At 34.7% G+C, this 20,502-nt stretch overlaps 2 protein-coding genes, 1 long non-coding RNA gene and 1 pseudogene across 3 annotated transcripts; 3 read left to right on the top strand and 1 right to left on the bottom strand.

Moving 5' to 3' along the window:
• The first annotated feature begins 8,443 nt into the window (after window positions 1-8,443).
• LOC140839320 (uncharacterized) lies at window positions 8,444-10,437 on the top strand (annotated as a pseudogene).
• A 132-nt stretch (window positions 10,438-10,569) lies between these two features.
• LOC140840180 (uncharacterized) lies at window positions 10,570-13,472 on the top strand. Its single transcript, XM_073207353.1, has 10 exons — window positions 10,570-10,771; window positions 10,856-11,014; window positions 11,103-11,286; window positions 11,539-11,595; window positions 11,683-11,753; window positions 11,992-12,070; window positions 12,173-12,232; window positions 12,512-12,615; window positions 12,689-12,749; window positions 12,841-13,472. The coding sequence occupies exons 1-10, from the start codon at window positions 10,650-10,652 to the stop codon at window positions 13,240-13,242; spliced, it is 1,299 nt and encodes a 432-aa protein (XP_073063454.1). The 5' UTR covers window positions 10,570-10,649; the 3' UTR covers window positions 13,243-13,472.
• Window positions 13,473-13,851: 379 nt separating this feature from the next.
• Window positions 13,852-16,504, bottom strand: LOC140840179 (uncharacterized). Its single transcript, XR_012119870.1, has 3 exons — window positions 16,280-16,504; window positions 14,231-16,128; window positions 13,852-14,147 (listed from the first exon to the last, which is right to left on the bottom strand). It is a non-coding gene; the product is annotated as an uncharacterized lncRNA (long non-coding RNA).
• A 1,345-nt stretch (window positions 16,505-17,849) lies between these two features.
• On the top strand, window positions 17,850-18,855 carry LOC140840178 (uncharacterized). Its single transcript, XM_073207352.1, has one exon. The coding sequence runs from the start codon at window positions 18,154-18,156 to the stop codon at window positions 18,634-18,636; it is 483 nt and encodes a 160-aa protein (XP_073063453.1). The 5' UTR covers window positions 17,850-18,153; the 3' UTR covers window positions 18,637-18,855.
• Window positions 18,856-20,502: the final 1,647 nt, after the last annotated feature.

Genomic DNA, 20,502 nt, shown 5'->3' with positions numbered 1-20,502 from the left:
GGTGCATGGACGTGAATTTATAGTGGAGGGGGAATAAGTGTCTTCGGAGTGTCTACTTGGCAGGGACAATAAAATAAAATAAAATAATATAATATATTTAAGAACAAGCCGCATCCGATCCCCAATTCTTGTTCACCCCGGATGATCGTGTTGGGTGAATTGTGACCTCGTACGATCGTGTCGGGTGAGCAAGAGCCGCTTCGCCTGGGAAGGTTTTTATTCTTGGGCTTGGGCCAGGAGATTCCCCTCTTAGGAGAAAGGAATGAACTTCTAGCCTCCAACAACATTAGTAGAAAGGAAAATTCTTGCCTTCCATTATTAATTTCCCCTCCAATATAATGCCTCTTTCGATAAACCAGTTTAATAAAATATTTTTGGAAAAAAATAATCAACCAATTAAATTGGAAAAAAATCACTAAAAACATTATTTTCTCTCTATTTTTTTGGCCAATAATTAAATATTCACATTTTGATGTGATCATTATTAGACAATACCAAATGATTCCACACACGTACATCACATAATAACTTTTAAAATCCAATCCCAATACATCCAACTTCAAAAATATTATTAAGGTCGAAATATTTCTAATTAAAAATGGTAATGGCACACAATTTAACATGTGAAATAATAACAAATAATTTAATTGGATTGGGGTCTCATCAAATCGAGCTTAATCGAATCAAATTTAAATATTCTTTGGCCAAGTATATATAAGTAAATTGTATTTAATTTATACAAGTGACTACATAAAAACAAACGTGATCTATATATAGAATATGGATTTGGATAATTTGGAATCTCCTTCAATTCTTATCATTTAATAATTATTTTATGATTGATATAAAATATTCGTAAATTGAAAGTGAATAATTATCCCACTTAGAGATTCAACTACTTTATCATTAATCATATTAATTTGAACTAAATGTCGACCAGATTCGAAGATTAATTAAAAGCTTAAATCTAATTTAGTTAATTATTGTAGCAAGGTGGGCAGTCTTCTTTCTATTGTGGGTTTAACTGTAGGCAGTCAATTGGGTGGATTCTCCAAAACGTGTCACATTATCAAACACGTTTACTACAGAATACTAACTACTTTTGATTGGGCTTCCTACCATATGCCCCAATTAGATTAGTAGGGATCGCGTTCGTCATTATCTTTTACTATATATAAAACAAGACGATTCTTACGAACTTTTTTGGTCGAAATGTTATATCAATATAAACTATACGTGAATATCCTCACGCATTAATGTGAGAGTCGCATATTTATGGCAAAAACTTGTGTTAGACGGTCTCACGGGTCGTATTTGTAAAACATGTCTTTTAAAATATTACTTTTTATGCTAAGAGTATTATTTTTTTATTGTGAATATCGGTAGGGTTGATCTGTCTCATATGTAAAGATTTGTGAAACTGTCTCACAAAATACCTACTCTATATTAATAGTCTTCAATACGGTTCACGAATTTTGTTTAGTTTGTATCCCAGCTAATTTTGATTAATGACTATTATTTATTCCACACACTAAATATCAGTGCAGGTCGTCGGGACAGATAACAATCCTTCAATATCTGACCTTTCGGAATATCAAACCGTTCCAGTTCAACCTTTATTTCTGTTGGGTTCTTACTATTTATTTCCTTTCTAAAAATAATTATTTTTATTTTGACTCGCCATCGTGTGATTGGGCAAGCAATTTGAAATCATTTTTTACTCGAAAAAACACGTAACTAGTCTTTCATTTGGGTCGCAATATTTGAAAATTATTATGTGTTGAAACTGATGGGCCACGTACAATTCATGTAAATAACAAATCATTAATAATTAGTTTTGGAGAATTGATTTACCAAAATAATTAAATAAAGTGTACGTCTGAGAAGTTTTATTTGTGAGAAGAATCGATTTAATCTATATTTGAAGTTAAAAATAATATTTTTGACATAAAAATAATGTATTTTAATATGTCACGTCATGTAGATGATATGTATCATAAAATTAATCAATCAGACAGTTTTATAAGAGTTTTGTGTTAAAATCAAGGACATGATATTATGAAGGTAACAATTTATCATGTATCAAAATATTTATTTTATCTTCTTGTCTTAATTAGTTTACCTTATATATTTGCATGATGTTTAAAATATTTGAATTTGTGAAATGACCACAACACGATAAAATTATGATTAAAAAATTTCCGATTCTTTAATAATCACGTGGGAATGAGCGGTCAACTAAGGGTCAAAATTGAAAGTGCTTGTTTACGGCACCGCGATTGTGTGGCATGGCGTTCCCGATTCCGCGCTTTTGAATAGTGGATACATATTTGATACTAAAATCTATGTAATATTTATACATAAAAATTAATAAATACATAAAATAGTTTTTAAGAAATGTTATATTTCTGGAAATAACGAATTTGAAGGGGAATTTACGAAATCGACTCAAAATTAGGGATATTTCTGGGAATACAATAATATATAGTAATTTAAACATTCATCTATTTGAGGTTTCCTGTTTTAGGAAAACGATTTCTCCTTGGCTTCTCTTATATATGGAGAAATTCACCACAATCTTAATTATATTGTAAACTCCAAAATCAATTTTTGAGTAGGTTTCTTGTGAGACGGACTCACAAATCTTTATCTGTGAGACGTGTCAATCCTACCGATATTCACAATAAAAAATAATACCCTTATCATAAAAAGTAATAATTTTTCATGGATGACTCAAATAAGAGACCCGTCTCACAAAATACGACTCGTGAGACCGTCTCACACAAATTTTTGTCTTAGTTTTTTAGGAGCAACTTTTGCTCATGATGATGAGAAAAAAGAACTAACCGTGATTTTTGGGCTATTTTAAAATATTATCGAATATATATTTTTGATAAAAACAATAAATATTTTGGTAAAACAAAAGATATAATGTATTACTACTATCAACTATATATATATATATATATAATATTAAAAACAACTTATATTTAATCCTACAATATGTTTGATTCATACGAGTTATAAGTTATGCAATTATTGTAACCATGATTATTGAAAAACAATAATTGTCTCGGACGAGTAAATAACTAAAACAGTAGTGTTTGAATTGCTCTAGCTCTATTAATACTAACGATAGTTATTTATATATCAACAAGTGTTTGATCCTTAAATAACTACACTTAAAAAAAATTATAACATGATGATGAGTTGAGTTCTACAAGGGATGAAGAATTTTTTATGTAAAATTTACAAAATCGAATATCAATAGTTTCTATAAAATTGTGTTACTATGTATCTTTAAATAAAATAAAGTATAAAGCAGGAGAAAGAGACACAAAACCTTTGCCCAATTTGAAATACAAAAGTAAGTTGACTATATGTACCACTTGCTTAGCAAGGTCCCGAAAAAGAATTCTACGAAGAGCTCTAATTTGTTGACTATTTTATTAAATGGGACCATACTACTTACGCATTTTCCGAACTTAAATAAAATAATCGGTTTCTTTATATTTATAAAGGCAAAAAATAATAAAAATTGCACGTAAGAACAGCTTGTTAACAAAGTAAAAGAATCCAAAAATGACTTTACTTGTTATTTGTTTTCTTTTAAAAAAATCGATTTTGAATTAATATTTAATATTTTCAATTAATTATAAGTAAAATAAATTATGTAATATATAATGAATTCGTTTTATAAAAAAAAATTCAAGTTCGAACGGTGGTGTTTGGCAATTCAGGAGAAAAATCAACAAGAAAAGAATGTTATGTATAGATAAAAAAAAAAAAAAAAATCACGGGCATACTTTGACAAAAAGGACACCAAAAATCAAATAGTACCTAAAAAGTATCGATTAAATTTTAAAATTGTTGCTATGATTTAATTCCCAATCTTATTTATAATACTCTACATCATGTATATATTATACCATACTTTTTGGTGCCTTGCAAATTTACAATTATTATTTGCATGAAAATACATATATATTGTATAAATTTACAATTATATTATATTTTTAACTGTTGTCACTCTAACACAAAAAATACATTTATGTATTGTATATTTGTATGTACAAGATTTATATGTGCGGCATCTTAGCACCTAACCAAAGAATTTAGTGTCTTATATATATATATATATATATATATATATATATATATATATATATATATATATATATATATATATATATATATATATATTCAATTTGTGTACGGCATGTTAGCACCTAACCAAAGAATTTAGTGTCTTAAACTCACAAAAAGGTTAAATAATTTAAGTTGTAAGACTTGACTTTTTATAGAAAACGTGAATAAAAAAATGATTATTACATTGAATGAGTTCAATATCGAAGACGAAAGCGCATCAATTTCTAGTCTCATTTTGAAATGATTGCTTATTATGAAACGTAGTCAATTCACAATTGGATTTAGTAAATTATATTTGACGTTTTTTTATTACGAAGAAGCGATTTTTCTATTAATTTGACATTCGTACATATCTGCTAAATCAATGATATGAGGTATGAAATCTATATATTTTCAAAATACGCGATATTTTTTCTCATTCTAAAAGAAGAGAGCCTCAGTGCCGACTGAACGAAAATTAAACATGAAGCACGAGTAGAACGGAGTGATTCGCAAATATTTTTGGTAAAAACAATCTAATAGATGTAACAGAGCCAAAAATTTGAAATATTACTAAGTTGGCCAGCCTTCTTGGTTAATTAGATGTATTTTTCATGCTATAATTTTTTATTTGGAAATTTGTTTATGTGTTTTTTTTCCACTTTCACTAATCATAATAGTTATTAATATTGGAAATTAGATATAACTTAACCTCAAAAGTTAGCTCAAATGGGGAGGATTGTCTGAGTCCATATATGTAACTCTCAGGTATTTTATCCAACCGATGTGTGACAACTAACACACCCTCCTCACGCCTATGAATGAACATCTGGAGAGTGAAGTTCACAAATGACCCAACTATAGGTAGAACGAGTGGTCCAATTATAGACAGTCCAACTGAGCTCTGATACCATGTTAAGATTGGGACTTGGACCTAACTCAACCCCAAAAGCTAGCTCAAGAGGGAGGATTGTCCAAGATCATATATACAACTCTCAGATATTTTATCCAATCGATGTGGAAATGTGAGACAACTAACACATCCCCCTCATGCCCAGTGAATATTTGGAGCATGAAGTTTAAAAATAACCCAATAATGGGCAGAACGAGTGACTCAACTATGGGCAGTCCAACACATAACGGTGGAACCTGAGCTCTGATATCATGTTAAGATTGAGACTTTGATCTAACTCAACCCCAAAAGTTAGCTCAAGGAGGGATGATTGTCCAAGACTATATATACAACTTACAAGTATTTTATCCAACCGATGTGGAGATGTAGGACAACTATCACAACCCTCTCATGCCCATGAATGAATATCTGGAGCGTGAATTTTAAAATTCAACCAATTATAGGCATAACGGGTGACTCAATTATGGGCAGTCCAACATATAACGATGGAACCTGAACTCTGATACCATGTTAAGATTGAAACTTGGACATAATTCAACCCCAAAAGCTAGCTCAAGTGGAGAGGATTGTCCAAATCCATAAGTATTTTATCCAATCGATTTGAGACAACTAACTATAATTGATATGAAAAATATGTAAAATAACTAAAAACCACCTATAACTATCCATCTTGGCTTTCTAAGACTTTGTGAATAATTACGTGTGCACTCCCATCATTTGTGTCTCAATTAACCTTAATAATTTATTGAAGATATTATTTCGATGTTTAACTTTTCAGTCGGGAAAACACCTACTCAAGTTGAACATTTTACCGGATAAAACCTGTCAATATAATTTTAAAATAAACATTATTATATATTTATATTACCCTGGTAGTTATTTTCAACTATTTATGCAGTAAAATAAATTGATAAAATAAGTGAAAAGTGCGAGCGTGGTTAATGAAACTTTTCAGTACTAAATTAGTGCGAGCGTGATTAATGAAACTTTTCAGTACTAAATTACAATTTCCATTAGTTTGCTAAATGCAATGTGGAATTATTAACTTTTAAATTATTTTATTTTTATTGATTGTGACATTTTTGTGTAATGAACTCTAATTGCCATGTTAAAAAAATCCTTTAATTGCTAAATTTGTAAAAGAATTCAATTACTAATTTATAGTATAAAATGGCTGTTTATATTCCTAATACTGTCAATTAGTAAATGTACATCCTTTAACTCTCTTTACATCCAAATATTTACATATAATATAATGTTTTATTGAATTAATTTGACCCTTCATGCTCGAATATCAATTACATAATTCCCTTTTGTGCAAAAGAGGAAAAGAGATCGATTGAGTGACATGGAAATCACGATCCCGTTAATGTGGCCTCTATTTGGTGGGTCGAGACTCTCTGCATTCGGCAATAATTCACACTTTAATCATACAAAAAAAAAACAAAAAAAAACATATTTCCGCTATTTTAAACAAATATATTATTGCATTGCTTTAATTTGGCGATCCATATTGATTTTGTGCTAATAATTGAGAGAACGAGACATGTTCTGTGGTCCTTAGTGATCAAAGGTGGGAAGACTGTACCACGGCATCGCGTAATCAAAAAATGGTGATATGATCTGTGTTAATGTACGTACTATATGAAAAAGATTTATACTATTACATCAACGAGAATGTAGATTATTATTATTAATCCTGAAATATTCAAATATTTATGTCGTTTTTAAAAAATATTTCTAGTTACCGTCTGAATCATACCAATTAATACGGTTTAATTTGTCTATGTTGGGATGCAACCAAAGTCCCACATTGGAAGATCTAGAGAAAGATCATGGGTTAATAAAGATGGAATAATATCTCCATTGGTATGAGGCCTTTTGGGTGGTTTCAAAAGTAAAACCATGAGGGTTAAAACCCAAAGTGGACAATATTATACCAGTGTGGAGATATTCGGATTCCATTGATCCTAACAGTTTACTTCTGAAATACGTTCTCTCACACAAAGCTCGACATTTAGATACTCAACACATGAAGTGAATTCCCATAAAATATGAGGGATGGACATCAACAGCCAAAAATACGACATATCTTTGTTCAAGAATCAAAAGATCGAATTAAATAAAGAGAAATAAAGAGTCAAGCAGCTCAGCCAAGCAAGACAAAGATGCATGTATATATGAAAGCATGATCAAATATTTTAAGCCGAGATTTGAATCAATTAGCCCAAAAGAGAACATTTTGCTTCGTGATTCCTCGAGTCACAAATAAAATTTACCCAAGTTGGTAATAAACAAGAAGGAAAAAAACCCATGAAGATTGATCAAATCTTCCCAACAACTCTTTTTGTTTATCCAAATGCCACGCTTCTCACGTAGTTTTTTTTTTATTAACAATCATTGAGCACGTATCTATCCATGGGGATTACAACTTCCCCACTATAGTAATAGATAGCATTCGGGAAAGATCAGACTGTAGTGGTGGGCATGCAAGCCCACTCAATGACAGATCGTGGGTGCCAAATTCAATAGGACCTTTTTTTCTCCTCTTCGCCTTTAATTTTATTTCATACTCATTAGTTATATCAAGCACTGGTGAAATCAACATGCAAGCTTCTCACTTATTTTTTTTAAGAATATAAAGTATAATAGGTCATAATTTGGATCGACAAATTTTTTTTTTCTTTTTTGAGGGGGGAGATGACAGTTGCGATTGGGTTTCAACGTGAGACTCGTTCCAAACTTGAGATCTTGGATACAAAATGAATTTGTTGGATGAAACTTTCGGAAAAAAATTTCCCCTTCACCGTAAATATGTGTATGTCAAATGAATGGGCCCTTTTTTAGAGCAATTTATTAGCAAAGCTAACCAGATCCACTAGAGGCCATCCAACATGCATGTTAGTCTTTGGTATAGTGTTGTCTTTTTAACTTGAGAATGAAATTTCATGTAGGTTTCGACTTTCGGGGTCTTGTTTTATTTGTAGATTATATATCTTGTGTGCTCCTATCAACTCGTTATTTTTAACATGCATTGATCATTGAGTCTACCCCCATTGTCAAGTCAGGCTTTCGAGTAACCGAGCTCCTAGCTGCTCGGACCGAACCGACAGGTGTCAGTAAAAAATATGTACATGATATTGATATAATTAATCAAAATTATTTTTGATTCATAAGATATTTCTAATAAAAAAAAATTAACTATATATCTACATTTTATAAGACAAACATACATGTCTTAACTATATATATGTCTCCAACGATATTTTTTCCCCTAATGGGCTATAGGGTCATGATCCACATTCCGCACCCAGCCCATGGTGTCAGCAGGCCCAAATCTGGTTCTGGGTCCATCGGGTGAACGGTTTCAAAAGCCCGAAAATAGATCTCAGTTTCAGGTATGGGAGATACCATTGATCTCCTCCAGCTTCAATACTCCGATCTCGTACAATTATCGACCGATGAATTCCCGGCATCTCCCTGTGAAACCCAACGGCTAGAGTTGTAATCTGATCGAGTCTTGCATGACATCTGCTACCTTTGCCGCGAAAGCTCTCCCTTCTCAGTAACCCAAAGCGCGGCTCTCCGCCGGACTCTGCCGGACTCTGCTACCTTTGGCGCGAAAGCGCGGCTCTCTGCCGGAATATGATACCTTTGGCGCGAAAGCTCTCCCTTATCAGTAACGATGATCGGAAACAGATTCTCAAGGTAAAACCCCATTCTTTTAATTAAATCATAATTAATTTACGTTCGCATTTTTTTACTGTGGATATTTGTTTTTGGTAAGTGAGTAGGAGTATAATCTGGTAAGTGATGTGCCGCTAAAGAATTTGAATAGAATTGTGTCATCTTTTGCAATGCAGATGAAGTATTATCAAGAATTTATTGGTGAATTTTGCGAGTCAATGGAAGCTGAGGCTGATGGTTCAGACTTCAGACTTTAGTAATCTAGGGCTTGGATTTCTAGAATTAGGTTCTTGTATGATGGAATTAGGTCTTCTTCTTTCTCGAGTTTGCGGCAAAAGACTCGATGGGTGCGAGCTAGAGCATAGCTTTATTGCAATGTGGCACGGCTAAAGCCCGTCTAATACATTATCATTCGATTCTCGATTATGTAGTTATCAAAGAAAAATGTAGAGAAAAAGGTCGTTGTGCCATTGATAGATGTAATATCGAGATTGACGAATAATCGGATTTGTGGCACAAGTGGCATTATGATGATGGGATTTTCACCATTTTGACATCTCCAATGTTTCTGTTATCTGATGAAAGTGATGCCAAAGAACGCGACTCTCCAATGGGCCACACATATTTGCAAATTCTTCATCTGAGGAAGAGGCTCGTCCTTTCGGTGAAAGCTGCTGAAGGGAGTTTCATTGTTCAGGTGAGGGAATCCGCAGATGTGTTATCAAAAGGGAAGCTTCGAGCCACTCTTCATTGTGTTTGTAGACCAGCTAAGATAGACAATTTGAGCAGGGAGACTTTTGTACATGTTTTTGCAGCCGGCATGGAGCAAGATTTTTACCCTTAGAGAATACCAAATTGAACACTTCAAAGGAGATCAGAATTTAGAGTCGGATTGTGAGGGAACAGGAGATACTGAGCATGAATCAGATGAATTGATTCGAAATATTAGAGGAACAGTTCCACCACTATCTTCGCGGTTGAAGGATGGGATGACATTTACTAATTTTGCGAAAGAAACCACGAGGAAGTATTATGGCAGCTGTGGATTGCAATCAAGCAGATAGGAAAAGATAATGTTCGACTTACACTGAGTTCTGCTTTGCACTGATGTGGTTATAGTGGGAAAAGTTCATATCTGCACGAGGTATTGTCAATAATGCAAGTCTTGGAAAATATCAACCCGGATTGGACGGTTAACGACTATGGTTGCGTTCAAGGTCCAATGGCAGTTGTTAAGGGTGAGCCCTATATCAAGAGTAACGGCCAAATTTACGAGCAGGAACTGATTCGATGCACATTGCTTAAGCTCAGAGGTTGTCCATTCGGCCACCCCATATAATGCTTGTAATTTGAGTGTTGGGGCCAACCTTTTTTGGCATTCCAATACTTTGGATTGAACCATTATGTTGTTCTGTTCTCCGACGTGGATGTTTCAACTCTGGGAACCCCTTGTTTCTAATCTAAGACATGATTTGATCCATTTAGTAGGCTTTCTATTCTACCAGTTCTTTGCTAACGGTCAGTTAAATTTATTGTTTTACTTATACATGATATAATTATAACTCAAAGATGGTATTTTTAAAAAAATTTATATCAAATAGTTACACTTTATTAAAAAAAATTAATATTTTTAATATGTATATATGTATCACCTGCTTTAGTTGTCTGGATCAAGGAGCTTTTTATCTATAAGAATAGTTATGTTGTTTTTCTTAAAAAAATTAATGTTTCGACGGAGAAAATATTTTTCTTACTGTGTTAATAAGACAGGTCTTATTTTAAAAATAATAATATTTAAAAGTACTGGTGTATCTTCAAACCAGCCCATTACTATTATTGGGCCCGGATGCAGCCCAATACAATCAAAGCCCTGGATGAACCCTAATTACCCTCGTGTTCTGTTAATCCTCGTTCGAAGAAAATGCAGGAAGAACGCCAGCAGAAGCTGGAAGCGGAGGTTGTTCCGGCCCTTATTTCAGTCCATCCGGCCCATAAATCGATATCCGTATCCGTCGGGTCAGATATCCGGGTTTTCGATCTTGAGTAAGGGAAAAAATGGTAATTATTTTTTGTTTATATGAGCAAGTCTGCCGTACGTCATGCACTGATTCAATAATTGATTTGAAGAGAACTCTGTGGAGTTACCCTGGTTGATGAAAATGGTGGGCATAAGGATTCAATTCGGGCAATTCGTTATAGCTTAAACGGGGAGATTTTTGTGTCAGCTGGAGATGATAAGCTAGTCAAAATCTGGGATACTAGTTCTTGGCATTGTGTTTGTTCCGTGTAAGCATTTTACTGAGTTTAGAAAACTTTTCTCTAGTAATCAAAAATAGTATGCCGAAGTGTTTACTGAATTTCGGTGAATGATCAGGATTTCAGAAAAAAGAGTGACTGCTGTCGCGATCACCGATGATGGGTCTTTTATATGTTTCGCTGACAAGTTTGGCGCCGTGTATATTGTGGAGATGGGAGACTGTCACAAAAATAGTATGTCTGCAGTTCATAAGAAGGCGGTTCCGATTCTTTCTCATTATTGCAGCATAATTACTAGATTGGTATGGAATTTTTCACCAACGTTTATGTGTTTTTATCCTTACTGGTTCTTGTGCAGTAGATTATCATTTGATGTTTTAGCTGTTTTAATTGTTACATTCATTCGGCAAGTGCATACAGGTTGTGTTCGTTTCTTATATTTGAGCAGCATGATTTGTTGTTTCAGTTGCGTTTTTACTGTCATCATATAATCCATTTTCTTGCTTCAACCAAGATTCTCTTGCAGTTCAATTACTTCTGTGATCATTGTGCAGGACTTTTCACCAGATGGACGATACATTGTTAGTGCTGATCGAGACTTCAAAATACGTGTAAAACAACTTCCACTACTTATCATAGTGCCAGTATCCATCTTGATTTTTGTTATTTGAAACCATTTCTTACAGAAGTTCATACAGGTCACTTTGTTTCCCAAGAATCCCCTGAATGGAGCTCATGAAATACAGAGTTTTTGCCTTGGTCATACAGAGTTAGTTTCTTTCTTGTCCACTCTTGTGTGCTCATATCAATAATCAAGTTCAAGCTTTACGTTCTTTGTTTTGTTAATTGTGGTGGTGTCTCCTGTATGGTGACTTAAAGAGGGAGGTTAGTTTTTTTGGCTTTGCAGCTTATGGTCGTTAAAGTGTGAATATGAATATGAAGTATATGTTTAGTTGTAATGGACTCCACTTCTTGCTTGGCTCTCATTCTCTTATGCTGGTTACCAGGTTTGTTTCCTGCCTAGCATTTGTCACTCCTCCGGATTATGGACAGGGCTTTTTGGTTTCTGGAAGTGGTGATTCAACGGTGAGTTAATTGATATACTTCTTCAAAGTTTTATGACTATAACTCCCAAAAATAACGAGCATTCATTTGCCATGGGCTAACCAAATCATGGTGGAATTGCAGGTTCGGTTGTGGGAACATGCCTCTGGTTCTCTTCTAGATACCTGTGAAATTGGTGCTGAGGTAAGTTGCTTGGATTTTTATTAAGAAGTGTATTTCTTGATTGAAATTCTCCTTTCCTTGATTCCGAACAACAAATTTGCAATCTGCAATTCGAGCCAAGAATATACCTTGTTTGCTTGTTTTCCATTGAAATTTTCTACGAAGAACTTTTTTATTTATTTATTTTTTTGGAAAATTGTTATGGCGTTAGAGTTCCTAATTCCAGCTCAATTTCTCTCAATTCTTATCAATAATAAAAATATAAACTTCATGTTTGGTTTAAATTCTCTGTTCTTGAAGGCAGGACTTTTACATTCTGATGGAAGAGAAGATGAGATATTGCCTGCTGTTACAGATCTCTGTGCAACTTCCGATGGTTCACTAGTTGCAGTAGCCATTCAGAAGTATGTGATTTTTGTCGCGTGTATACTTCTATATGTCGGTTGATTTTTAATTAAGTCTTCGTTTCGACCAAAGCTTGTCAGGCGTAATGCTTTTACGATGCAACCACCTTAACCGGACACTCACTAAGATCAAAGTTAGTTCTTGTAAGCTCTTCAAAATTCTTGAGTTGTCTGAGCGAGGTAATTTTCTTTAGTATACACCCTCTTTTTGAATATATCTTGCAGGTGGTTTTTGTTGAAGTAGAGACGTTTATTCCAACCAGTGTGGGTGCTTCCTCTTTGGCCCCCATGTTATGGATGGTAATGGGTGCATCCACTTTACACACGAGTGATTCTGAATCTTTGGTTCGTGTGAGGACTATTTCAGGCTTCATGGCAAACAACTTGGCATCAACAGAACATGAGACCCTTGTCTTAGAAGATACTGATCTACCTGGAGGAGAGCCATTGCTTCAAGCGCTTCAAGGCAAGTTATCGATGGGAAAAGAAGCTTTTGTAACGGCTTCCGAGGCACTGAAAACAGCAACACGGAATTTGTTAATCAAGAAACAATACTCAGCAGAGAGACGGGAGTTGAGAAAGCGAGGTAGAAATGATAAGAAGGGTCAAACAACAGCTGAGGTATAATGATTTCTGAAAATTTTGAGGTTTGGCTCGCTAACCTTTAATTTGGTTCAGAAGTCCCATAATATTTTTTGTAGCACATTGAGATATTGAAGTTAAAGTGTGTTAAGATGAGTTCTTTAATGTCGATTTCGAGATTAATCATGTAATTCTATCGTATGTTTTTATCATAAAAAAATTTATATTTTTTGGGACTTCATTGTGCACAGTCCACGCTTGTTCTGGTAAAGCTTAATTGTCTTTGCATCACAATAATTTATACGCAGAATATTTTTAATGATCGAACCATTTCCTCCCATTAACTTACAGTTTGTTTATATTCATCATTTTTTCCACATACCATTTCTTACTTTCCGATGGACTTGGGACTGAATTATTTAACTATTCACTTGCTCAACACCATAAATAGAAGAAATTAAAAAAATCGTCACGTGGTCCGTACCATTTCTTGTTTTCCAGTATACTTAGGACTGAATTGTTTAACTATTCACTTGCTCAACACTATACTAGAAGAAATTAATAAAATCGTCACGTGGTTAGTTGGATGATGCATTTTAAGAAATGATGTCGTTAATTAAAGTATCAAACAAAAATCAAAGAGCACAAAGATGCAAGATGAGAGGATGAGGCATTAGATAATGTACTCTGACGATAGAGAGCTACATAGAGTTCTCAAAATGGTGACATAATATACCGGTACAACTGATATGCTTTGCCCAGATCGATTGCAACACAAGTTCAACCAATTTTAACCAAACGAAGCTACAACTCGGTGTTAACTCTGCTCCAGTTAAGAGTAACCGTGGTAAAACAGAACTATCGACACGACTGTTATGAACATTAGTATGCGCAGGTCCATCAAGCAGAGCCTCGTAAAGAAATGTCTTCAATCAAATCCAGCAAAAGCACTGGTTAAGACGTGAAAATTTCGCGTTAGTACAAAGGTGCATGGGGTCAAATCCGAAGGAAACGGGTGAATAGTAAAGATTACCTGTTAACAGCTTCGCATGATCAACAATCTCCGAAACAAGATGGAACTGATGAACTATGTGGTGTAAGAGATTAAAAACCAAGATATAAAATATCATCTAGATACAGGCTGACTTTCTCGCCTCTCGGAATGTTCATTACATAAATATGCAGTAAAGCAATGAGCGGAAAGATCATTTGTGTAATCCCATTTTCAACAAAGAACAGACAAAAACTAGCTCAACACAGCTCAAACCTAAAGGACAGTCAACCATATCCACTTACCTTCACGTTTTTCTTTTTAAAAAAACCAGAAAAACGGAGAAAGGGAAACACCGCAGGTTAGCACAGCAAAGCAAAGATGCAGAGATCAGAACTACTTCTAAAACAACAAAAGACGAAGTTGAGGAAATTTGGATTATTATTATTATAAATAGAGAGACTGAATAGCAACCTGAAGTTGGTATTTGACCGATGAAACTAAAAAGAAAAGCCGAGTTCAATATGAAGGCCTGAGTGTGGGTAAGAAAGAGATGGGAAAAACTGCACTGACTGACAGGGTAGGTCTCTATACTATATACATGTATAAGACAAGAATCTAAAATAAGGAAATACAAATAAACGATTAAGAAAGGAAGATTCTCTGGAGAGCTCAATTGATACTTGCAACCATGTGTGGCCTGATTCCAGCTAAATATATTCAGGCAAGTAAGCCAAATATCTAATCATGCGGGCTCATCAATCACTGACATCTATTAAACCCCGCCTTCCACTGTTCCACATCAAAGCAATCTTCGGAAATCAACTAAACAACATTTAAAGCAATATCAATTTCCCAAGATATATGGAGATAGACAATCAACCAGCCAGCACAGCACTTCCATAGCCACTGCCACCGCTACATTAGGAATCCAAAGTGAATTCCTCATAAGAAGTTAGCTCACGGGCCAATCTTATAAATTCCATATACAATCTACCACCAACCCAGTTCACCAAGTACACTAATTTTCATATTTACAGGAGCACTAGTTGCTCCAAGTCCTTCAATTATCAGTTATATCTAGATTAAGAATGCGACGAAGAGTCTTAGTCGCAGTGTCAGCACTAAAAAAAATATCACCATCCAGAGAGATGTGATGTCTGGCGGGGGAAGTAGGCACAGAGTTCACAGTAACGCGCAAACAAATTTCAGAGGTTGAGGAGTCCGAATCAAGGGAAATGGATTGTTTAGGCTGTACCGAGAACGTAGGTATGGGCAACGAGCTTGGGGGTGGTGAATTTGAGTAAGTAGGTCCAGCCCAACGCTCGTCGAAATTAAAATCATCAGTCATCAGCCTCTTGTTGTCTTTAAACTTGATATCAATAGGGATTGGATAACTACAGTATTTCCCATCTCTTTTGGAGATTTTTTGGTTTACTTTGACTGGTGGTGATAGTGTTTTGGGCGAAAAAGAAGAAGAAAAGGCCCGTTTGGTAACAGGAGTGGCCGTGGAGTAGGATTTTAACTCAGTTAAGAACAACGATGAACTGGGTTGAAATGTCCTGCAACTAACGCCTTGAAAATGGCCGCCAGATGCCGACCCAAAAGACCCACCTTTTGATGCGCCATTGCCACGGTTTTTACTATAACTCTGATGGTGATTCCTGTGATGAGCTACAACGAATACAGTCTCCATCAGCTCAGCGCGACGAGAGATCCTTCTTTCGTCACCCCTCGTTCACAACTAAGTCAAAACTTCACAAAAAGGTACTTTAACAGATTAAGAACACTAAACTGGATCGATCTTAAACAGTCAGAAATCTTAGATCTTTTTCGTAACCTCCAAAACCTGATCAGACCTCGATAAACCCACCCACATATGGAGCACATACGTACAGCTAAATACATCCACGACAACCACACCCTCGGTTTCTTCAGATCTACAAGACATCACTCAAAACAAAAACAGAGCAAAATTACAACAGCGACACAACATAAAATATAAAACAAACACAAGTCAACAAAAAAACCAAAGATTTAGCATATTAAATCTCGAATTTTCCCAAAAAAAAAAAATCACAGAAAAGTTACCTATATTTGAGTAAGAAACAAGTAAATGGTAGAAATCGGAGATGCGGTTTCGACTTCAGACTGAGAATATTCACTCGATAAATATATCTGCCTGCACGTGCGGTATTTTACGAGTGAAAGAGATGAAGAAGACATTGGTGAAGCTAAGATTCTACAGCTTGTGGAGAAGCTATGCTATCCTGTGTGTAAAATGAGAAACCTTCGGATCTGAAAAAGGCGGTACCTTGCTGGGTGGTGATGATGAATGAAGTTACACAAACACCCTTTCTTGTAAACGCAATTTACTGATTTAAGCGACCTACGCCGCAAAGTTAAATGCCACGCAATCCTATAGATTCCCCATTTTATTTCTTTCCTATAATTTAATTTTTTATGTATTTATTTATTCGTTGGACATATTCAATTTTCATCTCCATTTTAACTCGTGAAATTATTGGATCACTCGAGTTCGTGGGAAAAAAACTTGAAAATTATGTATCATTTAATAAAGCTTGAACTCGAACTTCACCTCGCGATGGAAAAAAATTGACATTTTAATTAGTCGAGTAGCTCGCGATATATTCGAGTATAAAAATTAAAATTCAAAAAACTCAAGTAAAAGTCGAGTTTTGATCGAATTGTTGACGACTTACTCACGAATAGCTTGATAAACATGCACCCCTACATACTACATTATCCGAAATCAAGATATAATATTTGAAATTATATCTCAAATTTGTGAACTAACAATTATATGATATATTCTCCTTAAACTCAAATGTATGAAAATGATAACAAGAAGAAGAATATACTCATTTACATGTGTTTTGGGGACGGAATCTGTTACTATATTTTGCTCAAACAAATATCATTTACACACATTATTGAAAATTAAATGCATTAAACACTATAGATGAACAAAATATAATTAATCATTGATAAAACTTTCAATTAATCTATTTTTTATTTTAAAAATATCAATAAATTATTTTAATTATTTATTGTGCTTACAATACAATTTACAGTCTTTTTTTAAATAAAAAAGCAGATGAATCGAATGTATTATCAATAATTAATTGTATTTTATTTATCCATGACCTTTTTGCGCATTTAATTTTTATTAATTTGTACAAATGAGACTTGTTTGAGAAAATTATAGAGTGATTTGAAGCACCAAGGATAGCAAAAGATTTTGTCTCTCATTTTTTGTTGACAACGCTGAAATATTTATAAAAAAATGATAGCTATAATTAATAATTTTTCAATATTTTTATCATGGATGATAGACTGTCTAAAAATTGAAAAATATAGATATCTTATTTGAGTCATTCATGAAAAAGTATTATTTTTTATGCTAATAGTATTACTTTTTATTGTGAATATCGTTAAGGTTGACCCGTCTCACAAATAAAGATTCGTGAGATTGTCTCACAAGAGACCTACTCAATAAATTAATATAATTAAGCATAGTTGTGATTTTAAATAACATTTCACATACTCAATTAGAAGATATTTAGTATAAGGTCTCTGTTTTGATAAAATTAGTAGAGGAAAAATAAGATGAAATTGAGTGCATGTGCATAAAATTATCAGAAAACAAGTGCTATGTGAATCTTGTGAATCTCTCAATCAGTTAGTGCCCCACTGCTTTTTTAATCTCTCTTCTCTAGAGTTCTCCCCCAAACTCCATACAAAAACCTTTGCTTCTTCTTATCCGTAGAAAAAATTTAAAAAATCTTATCTTTTTTCAAATTGTTTCTTGGGTTTCTCGATAATCTAATGAATTCTTGATTTTCTCTGAAAAAAAATTTAATCTTGGCTATCTCGGCTTTCTTTTTCAGATCCAAGCTTCTTGGTTTGCATGTATATAATCTGAGAATATAATCTTTACCCCGATGAAGGTTCACCCCGTACCAAGAAAGCACAACATCGCACTGCGATACGATGTTGCATCAGTGCTCGCCCTTGCGAACAGCTGCCGACAGAAGAAGCTGCGGCGGCTGCCCCACATCTTTGAGAAGGTTCTGGAGCTGCCCTTTCACCCGGACGCCGAGGTTTCGATTGACGAAACCGCCGAGGCTCTCCGATTCACCGCCGCCACGGATGACATCAGCGGTCACATCAGGGCCGATGCCGTTGAGATCTGCCCTGGAGTCACTAAGATTGTTATAAGGGGTAACGGCGTCGTTGACTTGTCGGGCACTGAGTTGGAGCTCGATTTGTGGCGGTTCCGGCTCCCCGCTTCGACCCTGCCGGAGCTGGTCTCAGCCGCTTATGACGGCCGTGAGCTGGTGGTGACGGTTCCGAAAGGGGCAGAGGACGACGAAGAAGATGGCCGCGCGGATATTGGAGGTGGGAGGCTTGTTTTTGTACAGTAAAAGCAATATTCATCTACCTTTTCTTCGTATTTGTCGGAGTCTCTATCTTTTAGAAATTACGTAATATATTCGAGTTGTTGAAGTATCAGACATGTTAGAAAAAAAAAAAAACTCAATATCGAAGCTTTCGGGGTCGAACAGGAAAAAACAGAAAAGAAAGCCTGTTTCTGGTTATTTGAGGTTCTTGATTGTTTTCTATTAGTATAATGAATTAGTGAAGTTGTGTTGGCCGCACTACTGCCACTTGGTAAACGTGATTGAAACCAGAAACTATGTTTCAACAAACGAGATTCACTGAAGTTTTACGAGATCTGATTGTTTCAATTTTCGAACCATGAGTTTGGATGCATATTGGGCATCAGAAGTACAACAGTTAGTCTAGTATCGTGCTGGAATGTTTTCAATGTTTATCTCCTGCTACATGATTTTGTATGTTTGTGTTTTACTGCATTGAGTTGATATTCAAAATGTGTTCCAGTATAGAACATTTAGAATGAGATTCGTGCACAATGCAATGTTGTGCACGTGTATGTGGCACAGCAATTGAAACATATGAACGGGTTGAAAACAAATAAACCAAGATTCAAGGTTTTCCAATTATGTGGCAATTGACGGTGTTGAAATGGCAAAAACAGGTATAACCTTCTCAAGGTTGTGTTGTGTTTAGGTAATGCCATCAAAATTTAGCAAAAAACAATGACAATTCTTTCAAGCTTAATCGTGTTGCTCAATAAATGAGTATCCAAGTCAGTGAGTTTTGATTTGTTCTAGATAGGGAGTCAATTGAAACTTGTTGTTGATGAAAATATGTTACGGTTGATGGTCAGAAGTCTTGAGAAGATGGTATAGGCGGCAATCCATGACTATTATTAGTTTTTTGTCTTGTATTTTTGGTTAGCCTTTATGTTTTAGCAGCTGCTTCACTGGATTATATGGTGCAAAGACTCTGCATTCTCTCAGATTTCTTGAAATTCAATGAAATACGTATAACCTTAGCATGTGGAACTACGCCTTCGAAGCCCCAGTATGCCTCCTTTTCTTCCCAGTGCCAATGAACATTTGTATGGTTGTAATCCACGGCAATAGACCATGCATGTAGGTTGCATGTGTGTGTGATGGTTCTGTCTGTATGCAACGACGACCACCCTTACTTCTTGCCCCTATTATGCATCGAATGGTTGGAAACAATATCGATGAATCGTTTTATACAATGAGAATGGATGTGAAATAGTTCATCCCAAAATTTTATCAGTGTCGCTTAACTAACCATTAGATTCAAGGCATGATGAGATAATTTCGAGCTTACATTAACAAGAACATCACACCACATGCTTGATATTCACCTTTTGAGCATATAGTTCAAATTATGATTGAGCCGAAACCGGGGAGACCGAAACCGTCAAGAACCGGATCCGCTAAAGGCAAACCGAAACGGTTAAAAACCGGAATCAAACATGTTAGAATCTTGAGCTTCCTTTTTTCCTGAAAGTCCCACTGCTAAATCGTTTCTTCCTTGGTGGTGGATGTTATGTTGGCCCATCGAATTTATGAAAAGGTGGTAGTGGAGCCTTTTTGTTTGTTCTTTTTACTCATCACACGTATGGACTTGATAGCTTTATGCCTTTATCTATTATTATTGTCTATTTTTCGACAAAAGATATAAAGTAAAATCTAGAAAATATATATTTTAACCACTGGTTTGAAATGGATGAGGAATATAATATAATATTAACCGTATTTAATTCATTTTCTCGATATTCTCTTTCTTAATTCTAGTTATCGGCATCTTTATTCAAAGGTGAAACAACCCGAATCCAATTTTAAAATCGAATCAAACCGGATCGTTTGAATCGGTTTTAGATAATC

Source organism: Primulina eburnea, chromosome 8, assembly GCF_022965805.1.
Source record: "Primulina eburnea isolate SZY01 chromosome 8, ASM2296580v1, whole genome shotgun sequence".
Taxonomy (NCBI): Eukaryota; Viridiplantae; Streptophyta; class Magnoliopsida; order Lamiales; family Gesneriaceae; genus Primulina; species Primulina eburnea.
This window is presented reverse-complemented; position numbering and strand designations above follow the sequence as displayed.